This window comes from Phyllobates terribilis, unplaced genomic scaffold (genome assembly GCF_046119375.1).
Source record: "Phyllobates terribilis strain yellow unplaced genomic scaffold, ASM4611937v1 Scaffold_11__3_contigs__length_659146591, whole genome shotgun sequence".
Taxonomy (NCBI): domain Eukaryota; kingdom Metazoa; phylum Chordata; class Amphibia; order Anura; family Dendrobatidae; genus Phyllobates; species Phyllobates terribilis.
In genome coordinates this window covers 98,671,098-98,686,523 of record NW_027362771.1, presented here as the reverse complement: position 1 = coordinate 98,686,523, position 15,426 = coordinate 98,671,098, and the positions used below count along the sequence as shown (strand labels likewise).

The 15,426-nt window shown below is 42.1% G+C and overlaps 1 protein-coding gene across 2 annotated transcripts in view; it reads right to left on the bottom strand.

Annotated features, from left to right (window-relative positions):
• UIMC1 (ubiquitin interaction motif containing 1) overlaps positions 1 to 15,426 on the bottom strand; it is a 114,448-nt gene that overhangs the window by 39,244 nt on the left and 59,778 nt on the right. For both annotated transcript variants that reach the window (XM_073651364.1, XM_073651365.1), the window contains exon 8: positions 4,827 to 4,909. In XM_073651364.1, coding sequence (XP_073507465.1) covers positions 4,827 to 4,909 — 83 coding nt within the window. The remainder of the gene's footprint in view (positions 1 to 4,826; positions 4,910 to 15,426) is intronic.

Sequence of the window (15,426 nt, the reverse complement as noted above, 5' to 3'; positions counted from 1 at the left end):
TGTCAGGCAGGTACTATTTAAGTGATTCCTTGATTGAGAAATTGAACTCAGCTTCCCAAAGATGTGATAAACCACAGTTAATTTAGGTTTTAAAGGGAGTAGGCAATCACTGTTTCACACAGAGCCCTGTAGGTTTGGATTTCTTTTTCCCTTAACCTTCATTTAAAAACTGCATTTTGTGTTTACTTGTGTTATCTTTGTCTAATATTTAAATTTGTTTTGTGATCTGAAACATTTAAGTGCGACAAACATGCAAAAGAATAAGATCAGGGAAGGGGGCACACACTTTCACAACAATATATATATCTCCTTTCTTCGGACACTGCTCGCTGCACAGGTGTATTAGCGGAGCAAGTGGTTTCAGAAGAAGGGAGACAAAAATAATGCACGTGGCCACTGTGTGAGCATACACTCCGGCAGCATACACGCCGGCAGCATTCAGACAATGATCACTCTGGGAAGCAAGTACTGTCAAGCAAAGCAGAGGAAGAGCCCCAATATGCAAATGAGGAGGCTTAACGATGCACCAAAGTCTTGGTCACGTCAAGGGTGCACTGAAGCCTCCTCATTTGTATATGAATTAAAACTTATTTTCCCAGGCAATGTAGTTGTAATAGGTACAGAGCTAGTGTGGTTGTTATAGGAGCTAAGTCCCCTACAACACCGTATAGCCAAATTTTAAGTTCATTTTTGGGGTGACAGCCTCCCTTTAAAAAAAAAAAAATGTGTGGACCCCAAAACTAAACAAAACAGGCGAGAACTACTGCACTCATTGCTTGTAAAAACAGTCTTGGAAGAAAGCAGAAGGAACTGCAAACCTTTAACCTAAGTCTTTTCAAGGAATTAACGCTGCTTTATTTCTTAGACTTCAAAGTAAGTGGTCACCATGGAAACAAAGGGTGGTAAAAATAATAAGAAATAACTATATGAACTTAAATTTCATTTATTTTAAAGAGAAAACAACAGTTCCTCCCCTTATACAAAAAGCCTGTTTTCCGTGACCTTGACAAAAGATGCTTTTCCAAAAAAATAAAAAGTGAATTTTGAACTTGCTTTTTTCATTTCTGTATAATATGAATTTTGCTGTTATGTAACTTTTTTCCTTTGAAAGGGGAACCAAAAACTGGCTGATGCTTGTTCCTTCCCTGGGCCCAGTGACTGGTCAGTCTAGGGGAGTGCGCAGAGATCTGCCTCGGACTACTCGTCCGAGAGGACACAGTCCCTGGTAGGCTTTACAAAGTATGGTTTCTCTCACATGCTGCAGCGTTTTCAAGTAAAACATTAATGGCTGCGGATATGTAGCCAATGTCTGATTCATGCTGCTTGTGGTTCGCATACTGTGAGTCTATTGTCAGGATCCCTTTACAGTCAGTAAGCCGCAGCTTCTGCCGGGAATTGCTGATACAACATTAGTTGCTTACACAAAATCATAACCAGACTATACAATTATAGGAAATGTATCTTTTTTTTAAATATATGCTTATATGACTATCTATACATGGCTACAACATTAACAGAAAATAAACATTTCTGTCTCCAGGGATTATTTTAAATAAAAAGGAATGGCCAGGAATGGAGCCAGACCAGTCCAGTCGCCGGCTGGTCCTCAGCTGGATCCTCAAAGTATATTTTCTCTGACATACCAGAGCATTTCAGAGAAAATATACCTGGCTGTAATCATGCAGCCAGGATGTAATTCATGCTGCCAGTGGTTTGGGCAGCATGACTCAGTAAGAGTGCTTTCACATTGCGTTCAGGCACCTGTTTGTTGGTCCCGTCGTGGCTTACATCCGAACACCCCGCAAAATGGCATTCGGACGTATGTGCCGATGGGGCCCTAGACTATAATGGTATGCACTTTGCCGTGCATCATTTTTGGGGTTATACGCCTACTGGAAGCACACAGCCAGATGCAGTCTACTACGTCTGAGTATCCATCTACAGTCGGCGTATAGGCCCAAAAATTATGCATGTCAGAGCACACATTCACTCTGCCGGCACCATTATAATCTATGGCTTGGTCGGCACATACCTCCAAATCCAGTTTTGCGGGGGCTTCGGACCTGACGGGTGCCTGGACGTAATGTGAAAGCACCCTAACAGGTTCCCTTTAAACACCATTCAGTATAAGTGTCATCATATCTTTATTCTGTGGGTTGAACAATATATGCACTTTTTAGCAAGAAAAAAAAAGCTTGCTAAAATGTGTGCGCATCTCATAGTTCTGACATAGCGCCCTTCTCAATCATGGAGAGAACTCCTCTCTGTCCTCCACACTGATCTATGTAATCAGTGAAAGGTAGGTGAGAAAGTTATTAGGACCTGCATGTGCTGACTAGCTGAAGGACCTGTCACCTGACTAGCTGAAGGACCTGTCACCTGACTAGCTGAAGGACCCCTTTGAGGTAATGGGATCAGTCACATGAATGAACAGAACTTCAAACCGTGGTAGTGTGTAGTGTATGTGTTGTTTTGATGAGGTACAGTAGCTGAGCGGAGTGCATTGTAGTGGAGTGTTTGGTGCTTTGATGAAGTAGCTAAGCTGAGCGTGTTGTAGTTGAGCTGAGTGTTTGCTGTATTGATGATTCACTACGACATGTTTGAAAATGTAGCTGATCTGAGTGTGTTGTAGCTGAGCTGAGTGTGTGGTGTTTTGATGATGTAACAACATTGTGTGTGGTGTTTTGATGATGCAGCTGAGCTGAGTATTTGGTATTGTGATGATGTAGCAACACCCAGTGTTGCTACATCATCATTGTAGTGGAGAGGAGTGTGTTTTTGATAATGCAGCTGAACGGATTGTTTTTACGAAGGACATTGTAGGTGTCAGACCATCCCTTTAAGCAATCTCTCTCTAACACCTTCAAAACATGTGACATATGTATGTCAGCAACTAGTCAGCTTTGAGCACAAAAAATAAGCCATCACACAGCCCTATATCCTGAAAAATGAAAATATTATGGGTCTCGGAAAATGGCAACACAAGCAAAAAATTTTTATTTTTTTCACAACGTAAATAAAAAAACAAAAGAACAAAAACTATACATATTTGGTATTTGCGTACTCGTACTGACTAGGAAAATCATACTGCCAAGTCACTCTTATTGTATATTGAACATGGTAAATTAAAAACTCGAAAACAATTGTGAATAGCAGTTTTTTGCAATTTCAACACTTGGAATTTTTTTCCCGCTTTCTTATGCACCACATGATAAAATGAATGGTGTCATTCAAAAGTACAACTTGTCCTGCAAAAAACAACCTCTCTTACGGCTTTCTGGACAGAAAATTAAAAAAAAAAAACACGCAAAATTCAGAAAATAGCCATGTCATGAAGGGGTTAAGTCTATGGGATTTATAGAAAGAGTCAAACAAGCTGATGGGTGAGGATCCTCATCTATCGATAACCCATAAATATCGAAGATGCCCTTTGAATATACAGTGGTGTGAAAGTGTTTGCCCCTTCCTGATTTCTTATTCTTTTGCATGTCTGTCACACTTAAATGTTTCACATCACAAAACAAATGGAAATATTAGACAAAGATAACACAAAATGCAGTTTTTATATGGAGGTCTTTATTATTAAGGGAAAAAGTAATCCAAACCTACAAGGCCCAGTGTGAAAAAGTGATTGCCCCCTAAACCCAATAACTGGTTGAACCACCCTTAGCAGCAACAACTGCAATCAAGCGTTTGCGATAACTTGGAATTTTAATAACTCAAGTCTTTTACAATGCTCTGGAGGAATTTTGGTCCACTTTTTGGTCATCTTTGCAAAATTGTTTTAAATCTGCCACATTGGTGGGTTTCTGAGCATGAACCACCTTTTTAAAGTCATGCCACAGCATCTTAATCGGATTAAGGTCAGGACTTTGACTAGGTGATGTTCCTTTCCTGAAATGCTGTGTTACTTCTACGCCAGATGTAATGGGACATACACCTTCTAAAAAGTTAAACTTTTGTCTCATCAGTCCACAGAATAATCTCCCAAAAGTCTTTGCGATCATCAAGATGTTTACTGGCAAAACTGAGATGAGCCTTTATGTTCTTTTTGCTCAGCAGTGGTTTTCGTCTTGGAACTCTGCCATGCATGCCATTTTTGCTCAGTCTCTTTCTTATGGTGGAGTCATGAACACTGACCTTAAATGAGGCAAGTGAGGCCTGCAGTTCTTTGGATGTTGTTATGGGGTCTTTTGTGTTGAATGAGTCATGGCTGTGATCTTGAGGTAATTTTGGTTGGCCGGCCACTCCTGGAAAGGTTCACCACTGTTCCATGTGTTTGCCATTTGTGGATAAGGACTCTCACTGTGGTTCACTGGAGTTCCAAAGCTTTAGAGCTGGCTTTATATCCTTTTCCAGGCTGATAAATTCAATTACTTAGTTTCTCATTTGTTCCTGAATTTCTTTGGATCGCAGCATGATGTCTAGCTTTTGACGATCTTTTGGTCTACTTTACCTTGTCAGGCAGGTCCTATTTAAGTGATTCCTTGATTGAGAAATTGAACTCAGCTTCCCAAAGATGTGATCAATCACAGTTAATTTAGGTTTTAAAGGGAGTGGGCAATCACTGTTTCACACAGAGCCCTGTAGGTTTGGATTTCTTTTTCCATTAATAATGACCTTCATTTAAAAACTGCATTCTGTGTTTACTTGTGTTATCTTTGTCTCATTTAAATTTGTTTTGTGATCTGAAACATTTAAGTGAGACAAACATGCAAAAGAATAAGAAATCAGGAAGGGGGCAAATTCTTTTTCACACCACTGCATGGTCATAAGACTGATATAATTGTTATTTTTATGCTTTCTATTGTTCCAGGCAGTGTTACCTTTGGATCCGGGACAATTTCCATTACATCAGTTTGATCAGCTTTGTCAGATTCTTCCTGCTTAGCTGGACTAGACTGTGTTTCTGTGGAAAAAGTAATGAAGATTACTCCATGCTAATTTTTGAAGTTCTCTATCAATAGTGAGAAATCATATATTTGATCTTATTAGTGAGCACAGCAAGTTTTATGTTTTATGTGAGCACGCCATACACTTTACATGCATAGGGGGTTCACCCGACAATTATCTAATGTGTATTAGGTGCATATATTCACATAATATCCCTTCCAATTTGATACTCAAGTGAATAAAAGTCCCCAAATTCAGCAGGATAGACTGAACATCTTCACTTGAGCACTGAATTGGATCAAAGATTGTGTTCAATAACAAAAATACTGTGTTTCCTGACAATCTTATATTGCAGAGAAAACAATAATTCCTCAATATAATAAATGACCAAACCCTTCATGTGGAATATACAACCCCTGGCAAAAATTATGGAATCACCGGGCTCGGAGGATGTTCATTCAGTTGTTTAATGTTGTTGAAAAAAAAGCAGATCACAGACATGGCACAAAACTAAAGTCATTTCAAATGACAACTTTAGGGCTTTAAGAAACACTAAAAGAAATCAAGATTAAAAATGTGGTGCTCAGTAATGGTAATTTGTTTCAGACCAAGCAGAGGGAAAAAATTATGGAATCACCATGTAAATTTTCATTTCCAAAACCAACACCTGCATCAAATTAGATCTGCTCGTTAGTCTGCATCTAAAAAGGAGTGATCACACCTTGTAGAGCTGTTTCACCAAATGAACCGACATGAATCATGGCTCCAACACGAGAGATGTCAATTGAAACAAAGGAGAGGATTATCAAACTCTTAAAAGAAGGTAAATCATCACGCAATGTTGCAAAAGATGTTGGTTGTTCAGTCAGCTGTGTCTAAAATCTGGACCAAATACAAACAACATGGGAAGGTTGTTAAAGGCAAACATACTGGTAGACCAAGGAAGACATCAAAGCGTCAGGTCCGGAAACTTAAAGCAATATGTCTCCAAAACAGGAAATGCACAACAAAACAAATGAGGAACGAATGGGAGGAAACTGGAGTCAATGTCTGTGACCGAACTGTAAGAAACCGCCTAAAGGAAATGGGATTTACATACAGAAAAGCTAAACAAAAGCCATCATTAACACCTAAACAGAAAAAAACAAGGTTACAAAGGGCTAAGGAAAAGCAATCGTGGACTGTGGATGACTGGATGAAATTCATATTCAGTGATGAATCGCGAATCTGCATTGGGCAAGGTGATGATGCTGAAACATTTGTTTGGTGCCTTTCCAATGAGATTTATAAAGATGACTGCATGAAGAGAACATGCAAATTTCCACAGTCATTGATGATATGGGGCTGCATGTCAGGTAAAGGCACTGGGGAGATGGCTGTCATTACATCTTCAATAAATGCCCAAGTTTACATTGATATTGATATTTTGGACAGTTTTCTTATCCCGTCAATTGAAAGGATGTTTGGGGATAATGACATTTTTCAAGATGAAAATGCATCCTGCCATAGAGCAAAGACTGTGAAAACATTCCTTGAAAGAAGACACATAAGGTCAATGTCATGGCCTGCAAATAGTCCGGATCTCAATTCAATTGACAATCTTTGGTAGAAGTTGAAGGAAATGGTCCATGACAAGGCTCCAACCTGCAAAGCTGATCTGGCAACAGCAATCAGAGAAAGTTGGAGCCAGATTGATTAAGAGTACTGTTTGTCACTCATTAAGTCCATGCCTCAGAGACTGCAAGCTGTTATTAAAGGCAGAGGTGGTGCAACAAAATACTAGTGATGTATTGGAGTGTTCTTTTGTGTGTTTGTTTTTCATGATTCTAGAATTTTTTCCTCAGAATTGAGTGATTCCATAATTTTTTCCCCTCTGCTTGGTCTGAAAAAAATATTACACTTACGGAGTACCACATTTTTAATCTTGATTTCTTTTAGTGTTTCTTAAAGCCCTAAAGTTGCCATTTGAAATGACTTTAGTTTTGTGCCATGTCTGTGATCAGCTTTTTTTCAACAACATTAAACCACTGAATGAACATCCTCCGAGCCCGGTGATTCCATAATTTTTGCCAGGGGTTGTATATACTTTTAGAGAAAGTGAAGGAGCACTATGATCCAAATATATGTAAAAATATCAAACAAAGTTTATTGAAATATAGAATACATAAGACAACAGAAAAACTTATCATAAAATCACAACATAGTATAGACAGCAATACAGACACAATGAAAGGCAGCAATAACCTTGTTACAACATATTGGCACAGGATATAAAGATTTAAGTACCGTATTGCCAAAAACATATTGACTAGAAACATTTCATGTTATACCAAAAATACATTCTCTAGCCTATATGAACTGGTAAACAAAGGATATAGTAATTGCTCTAATACCCACCATGTATATAAAGGTCATATGTCACAATAGGACCACATGTGCATATTGTATGTTGCTATATAATTGTAACATAATAAACCTATAATAGGTAACCAATCGTGGCCATAATGGACAAAAAGGCCAGATGCTGCACACATAGACGTCGCCTGGGGTTTCATCTTACATTGTACTCTCCACAAGGAGAAGCAGTACCCCTCATACCACCAGTCAGAAGATTCTCACCCACCCAAATCAGACTTTTTACTTTGCACTAATGAGGGGCGAGCACCCAGAATCACTGTGTCTGCAAATGGATGGTCTGGTTTGGCTTTTTATCCCAAGTCATGTGGAAAGTCTCATTTAAACCAATACAGACTTTTAGGATTACTACTTCAAATAGGTGGCAGTACTCTTCCTCTCTGAAGATGGCATGTAGAAAAAGTTGCATGCTGGGTTTACACAAGTTGACAGCGGAAGTTAAATGACCACTGATCAGCCACATGAACATCATTAGTGGTCATTTAATGACTTGTTTAGACAAGCCATACACAATTCTATGGGCACAGAACTATTGTGTGATGATGTGATGATGACTTTTTAAGCCTTTTGCTCGTTCACGGGATATTTGCTGACCTGTTTAGAAAGCCAAATATTCGGGAATGAACATTCCCCAATTATCTGCCTGCATAAATACAGCATTGCATTGTAGAAAAAAGCTCCACACACATTTCACATCCTTGAAATCAGAACCTAATATTTATTTGTTCTATTTCCCCGTGTACTTATATCGCAAACATATTGAAAGCTGCTGTACAGAGAGAAATTTTGTGCACTCTTATCAGTCCCTAACTACAGTGCAGATTGCAAACACCAAATATTGCAAGTTCTGATATAAATATCAGTGATAAAACATCACTGTTATTCTGAGGTTGTGTTCAGAGCCTCAGCTGGAGCATAGAAACCCTCGAAGAACCCCATTATTAGTCACTGCTGCCTATCCTTGAAATGAATCCGTCAGAGCATCACGGCTTCCATTAAAAAGGAAGTACTAGTACACAGGGTTTATTTGGTTATTTGGCCATCAGTACTCCCTGTGTTTGGCCTCTTTCTTGACTGCACTTACTGCTTGGCTCCCTGGTTCTGAGACGCCCTATTTATCTCTGCTTCTTCATACTATTGCACATGTCCACAGTTTACTACTTTTATGAATGCATTTTATTATATGTACTCAATAAAGATTTATACTTTTTTACTCTAACCTCAAACTCCTTTTTCCTCTTGGGTATTTTCTCTGTATACTATAGTGTCGTTCCTATCACCGTGTATAACATCCAGGGCTGTGGAGTCTGTAAGCCAAACCTCCGACTCAGACTCCTCAATTTCCACGACTCCGACTCCCTCATACACGGCTCATGTTTAAGTGATAAATTTACTGTAGCACAGATTCATCTCAGCTAAAAGTCTAGACCCTTAGATCAGGAATAGAACATTTCATAACTTTCCCAAATTCTTATGAAAAAATATTCCCCACAAACTGCATTGGACTACTGGACCCAATTTATTATATATTTTAGGAGTCGGAGTTGGTCCATTTTATACCGACTCCACCAAAATGGGCTCCGACTCAGACTCCATGACTCCGACTCCACAGCCCTGATTACAACACCACTACTATCCCCGTGTACTATAGTACCGCTCTTAGCCACGTGTACTATAGTACCGCTCTTAGCCACGTGTACTATAGTACCGCTCTTAGCCACGTGTACTATAGTACCGCTCTTAGCCACGTGTACTATAGTACCGCTCTTAGCCACGTGTACTATAGTACCGCTCTTAGCCACGTGTACTATAGTACCGCTCTTAGCCACGTGTACTATAGTACCGCTCTTAGCCACGTGTACTATAGTACCGCTCTTAGCCACGTGTACTATAGTACCGCTCTTAGCCACGTGTACTATAGTACCGCTCTTAGCCACGTGTACTATAGTACCGCTCTTAGCCACGTGTACTATAGTACCGCTCTTAGCCACGTGTACTATAGTACCGCTCTTAGCCACGTGTACTATAGTACCGCTCTTAGCCACGTGTACTATAGTACCGCTCTTAGCCACGTGTACTATAGTACCGCTCTTAGCCACGTGTACTATAGTACCGCTCTTAGCCACGTGTACTATAGTACCGCTCTTAGCCACGTGTAGTATAGTACCGCTCTTAGCCACGTGTACTACAGTACCGCTCTTAGCCACGTGTACTACAGTACCGCTCTTAGCCACGTGTACTATAGTACCGCTCTTAGCCACGTGTACTATAGTACCGCTCTTAGCCACGTGTACTATAGTACCGCTCTTAGCCACGTGTACTATAGTACCGCTCTTAGCCACGTGTACTATAGTACCGCTCTTAGCCACGTGTACTATAGTACCGCTCTTAGCCACGTGTACTATAGTACCGCTCTTAGCCACGTGTACTATAGTACCGCTCTTAGCCACAAGTATTTTAGTACTCCTACTATTCCCATGCATTATAATACTGCTCCTATCCCCGTGTATTATAATACCACTGGTATTACTGTGCATTATAATATCGCTCCTATCCCCATGTATTATAGTACTGCTGCAATCGTCATGTATGATAGTACTTGTCCTATCCATGTGTATTATAGTACTTCTCTTATCCACATGTATTTTAGTACTGCTGCTATTCCCATGTATAATACTGCTCCTATTACTGTGTATTACAGTATCGCTCCTATCCCCATGTATTATAGTACCACTGTTATCGTTTATTATAGAACTGGTCCTATCCCCATGTATTATTGTATCACTGCTATTCCTGTGTATTATAATACCACTCCTATCCATGTGTACTATAGTACCGCTCTAATCCACAAGTATTTTAGTACTGCTGCTATCCCGATGTATTATAATACTGCTCCTATTTCTGTGTTATAATACCGCTCCTATTCCCATGTATTATATTACCACTACTATGCCCGTGTATACCACGCCTATTCCCATGTATTATAGTATCGCTGCTATCCTTGTGTATTATAGTACTGCCCCTATCCATGTATATTGGAATACCGCTCATATTCCCCATGTATTATAGTACTGCTTTTATCCATGTGTATTATAATACCATTCACATTTCTGTGTATTATAGTACCACTCTTACGCCTATTATGGTACTATTGCTATCCCCGTGTATTATAATACCGCTCCAATTATTGTGTATTATAGTACCATAGCAATTTATGGTTTTCATAACTGCACTTAAGGATACCATCAAGGTTCTAGCAATTTTACAGATTCACTGACTTTCTTAAAGAGAAACAGTTGTTTTAATTTTTATTTCATTAATCCACAGTACACATGAAAATAAGCAACTTTGAAATGGAGAAATCCACTTCTTTCTCCACCTGAACTGATTATTCATTCTCGAAATTCTCAATTCAAGGATAAAATCAGTATTCAGTGAATAAAGATTTTCCCATTACGTAGATAGGAGATGATAGTTAGTGCTTAAAAATTTCTATGGAGGAGAACTAACTATGGTTTCAGGAGAACTTGTAGCAGAATGTCTGTGTATGGAATGGTGTCCCAAAACTGCCTTTGTAAAACTATTTCTTAAAGCACCACTCCAGCAAGTTTTTTTTCAGCGCTGGAGTGTTGATTTAAATGTAAGTCCCCTGCCACCAGTCATATATTCACCCTCCGGCGTCTTCACTGTTTTTCGGCGCAGCTCTGATTCTTGCGGTGCCATCTTGTGACAACAGCTTCTGACTGGCCGGAAGTCAGAAGCTACGTCACAAGCGCTCAATACAAGTCTATGAGAGCCAGAATGAGGCCAGAACGAGGCTCTCATAGACTTGTATTGAAAAGTGACCTCCAAGCAGCTCCATGAAACACTGGAGCAATCCAGGCAGGTCACTTTTTGCCAGAGACCGATGGGAGCAGTAGCAAAAACCAATGAAAACGACGAAAAAATGAGTATCAGACAGGGGACTTACATTTAAAGCACCACTTAACGGTGCAATAAAAGAAAAATGCTGGAGTGGTGCTTTAAGGCCGGTGATTCTACAAATTAACTATTGAGGAGTCATAACTTTTTATTAGAAGCGATTCCACGTTATTACCTGATGAAGCTGCTAAAGAGAATGCCAAGAAGTTAGAAAGCTATCATCAAAGTAAAAGAGGGGTACGATGAGGGACCTAAGGTATAACACATTCTGTTTTGCTTCACATGTGTCTCTTTACTCTTTGTTTTCACATGTGTCTTTATAGTTGTGCTGCCTTCAGTCTGAATCTTCAATGTGCACATTGCAGTAATACCATATTCACACATCCATGTGTCAGGGCCCAAGTACAGACTAGCCACATGGTCTCTTGATCTGAATTTGTCAGCCTCATAAATTGCCTATGTGGCGGTCATGTTTGGGTCAGGAGACCAGCGGCCAGTCCATGCAACAGTTTGTACTCGTATCACGACTAACGGATGTGTAAATGCGGCATAGAAACAAGGAAAACCATTGCATGAACAGGTTGTCCAAACTTTTGGCCAATACTGTATATATTTCAATTTATAAGCCCGATTATGTACAGTGGTGGCCAAAAGTATTGGCACCCCTGCAATTCTGTCAGATAATACTCAGTTTCTTCCTGAAAATGATTGCAATCACAAATATTAGTATTGGTATCCTACCTGCAAACAACCCCATGCTGCATATCTGACTGTCTTTCCAGACTGTTTCTATCTGTCTCCCGGTACATTCCCTGTATCCATTATCAGCTGTGTATCCACTGATCCCTGGTAATTTCATTCTATCTGTCCTTGGCATGTTCGGTCCAATCTGCATGTTCATCACCTCAATCCTTTGATCCCAATACACACTGGTCCCTATCTGTCTGTTTCCTGAATTCATTTAGCCTCTGTGTCCTAATTACTCCCCCCCCCCTCCACCCATGCTTTTGTGAGCAGTGTCCCTGCGACTCCTCCCCTCCTGCACACCTGACCCATCTAATGTGCTGGCCAGAGCTCCATAAATCAAGCAAGTCTAGTCTAGCACAGACGGGTCTGGTTTTTAAAGGGTTGCTTTTTAAGGGGCTGAAAATGAAATATGCCAGAAATGGGCCAGAAGTGACCAGAAGGTACGGATAACTATCTACTATTTGTACTTAGATTCTCTTTCTCATTCTCCCTTACATTTTCATCATGCTTACATATGCCCTTACTGTTTTTGCCCCACTAATCCTCACTCTCCTTCACTATCCCCAAACCCCAGCACCCTCTAACCAAATCATCATCTCTACTTCCCTCCTACCTCCCCCCCACCTAACCTCATCTACAGACCTGCTCTTCAACCTCAGATCGATCCTCCCAAAACATAAAACAAGCCGGACACACTCCTTCTCCCACCTGCTCTCCTTCTTCCTGCTTCTCCTCACTGCTGGAGACATATCTCCCAATCCTGGACCCCCACAGCTTGCACCCTCCACCAATTCCCCCACCTATCGCATCTAACCAACTGCAAACTACCACAACCTCTCTTACGCGAAACCGGTCCCCCTGACTCCCACCCCGCTGCTCCCTCTCTCTGGAGCAATATGGAATGCACACTCTGTCTGCAACAAGCTCCATTTTGTCCACGACCTCTTTACCTCTCGTCATCTCTCCTTCCTGGGCATCACAGAGACATGGCTAACACCCTCTGACGCTTCCTCCCCTGCTGCGCTGTGTTACGGCGGCCTCCACTTCACCCACACTCCTCGCCCTGGAAACAGACATGGTGGACGAGTGGGTCTTCTCCTCTCTAACAACTGCACCTTTAGCCCTACTCCTCCTCTTCCCTCCCTTATTCTCCCTTCTTTTGAAGTCCACTCTGTCTGCATTTACTCTCCCTCCAACCTCCAAGTGGCTGTCATATACCGACCCCCGGGCCCGACCACTGCCTTTATTGACCAATTCTCCACCTGGCTTCTTTACTTTCTCTCTGCTGACATTCCCACAATCATCATGGGCGATTTCAACATCTCCACTGACACTTGCCAGTCAGCAGCATCCAAACTCTTGTCGCTTACTTCATCCTTTGGACTTACTCAGTGGTCCTCCTCAGCCACCCACACAGACAGACACACACTAGACCTGATCTTCACGTGACTCTGCTCCCTATCTAACCTCACAACCTCCCCCCTACCCCTATCTGACCACCATCTACTCACATTCTCATCCCTGTCCTCCTCACCTGTCACCCATGTCCGGCAACTAGCACACCCCCGCAGAAACCTTGCACATCTAGATACCCACACACTCCATGACATAGACAGCGCCACCGCTTTCTACAATGCCACTCTCGCATCAGCTATTGACTCGGTCACCCCTCTTGTGCATGGCAGAGCGCGACGAGTCAACAGGCAACCCTGGCACAACAACCCCACTAAACAGCTTCGACAAGCGTCCAGGGTTGCAGAGCGGCGTTGGAAGAAAACACATACTCAAGATGACTTCACTGCATTCAAACAAGCAACACTTGCATTCAAATCAGCACTCACCTCTGCTAAACAGGCCTACTTCAAAACCCTCATATCTTCCCTATCCTACAACCCCAAACAGCTATTCAACACTTTTAACTCTCTCCTCCGCCCTCCGTCATCTCTGCTGAGGAGTTTGCCACACACTTCAAAAAGAAGACTGACCAAACACGGCAAGTCTTTACTGTCCGACCACCACAACCCCTTTGTTTTCCACAGCATTTCCCTACCCCCATAACCTCCCTTCCCAATATCACGGAAAGAGACCTTACTCGTCTCCCTCCAAATCACACCTCACCACATGTGCACTCGTCCCCATCCCATCCCACCTCCTCCCCAACCTCACCCCCACACTCATCCGATCCCTAACCCATCTCTTCAACCTATCACTATCTTCTGGTACTTTCCCTGCTGCCTTCAAACATGCCACAATCACGCCCATCCTCAAAAAGCCATCCCTCGGTCCAACTGCCTTGTCCAGCTATCGCCCCATATTGTTGCTCCCATTTGCCTCCAAACTCCTTGAGCAACACGTTCATGCTGAACTTTCCTCCCACTTTTCATCTAACTCTCTCTTCGTCAACCGACAATCCGGCTTCCGCCTCCACCATTCCACCGAAACTGCCCTTACCAAAATCACCAATGACTTATTTACAGCCAAAGCTAACAGACAATTCTCTGTACTCCTTCTACTTGACCTGTCCTCTGCTTTCGATACAGTTGACCATTGCCTCCTACTACAGATCCTCTCTTCCTTTGACGTCAAAGACCTTGCCCCATCCCGGATCTCCTCATACCTTTCTAACCGCACATTTAGCGTCTCCCACACTACCTCCTCACCCCGCCCCCTCTCTGTTGGAGTCCCTCAAGGCTCTGTCCTAGGACCCTTACTCTTCTCAATCTATACCCTTGGCCTGGGACAGCTCATAAAATCCCATGGCTTCCAGTACCATCTGTACGCTGATGACACCCAGATCTACCTCTCTGTCCCAGATGTCACCTCTCTGCTGTCCAGAATCCCAGCATGTCTAGCAGCCATATCCTCCTTCTCCTCCCGCTACCTCAAGCTCAATGTGGACAAAACTGAACTCATTATCTTTCCCCCCATCTCGCATATCTTTCTCACCTGATCTTTCTATCACAATAAATGACATTACTCTTCCCCTGTACCTACAATGCACTGCCTCGGAGTAACCCTTGACGCTTCCCTGTCCTTCAAACCCCAAATCCAAGCTCTCGCCACCTCCTGTCGCCTCCAGCTCAAAAATATTTGCAGAATCCATCCTTTCCTCAACCCTCAATCTACTAAACTGCTTGTGCATGCCCTCATCATCTCCCGCCTCGACTATTGCAACATCCTCCTCTGTGGCCTACTTGCTAACACTCTCGCACCCCTCCAGTCCATCCTCCACTCTGCTGCACGACTTGTTCATCTCTCGCCTCGCTGCTCCTCTGCTACCCCCCTTTTCAAATCGCTTCACTGGCTCCCATTCCCCCAGGGTATCCAGTTCAAACTACTAACACTGACCTACAAAGCCATAAATAACCGCTCTCCTCCGTACATCTCTGAACTAATCTCCCGATATATTTCCTCACGCAACCTCCGGTCCTCCCAAGACCTCCTTCTCTT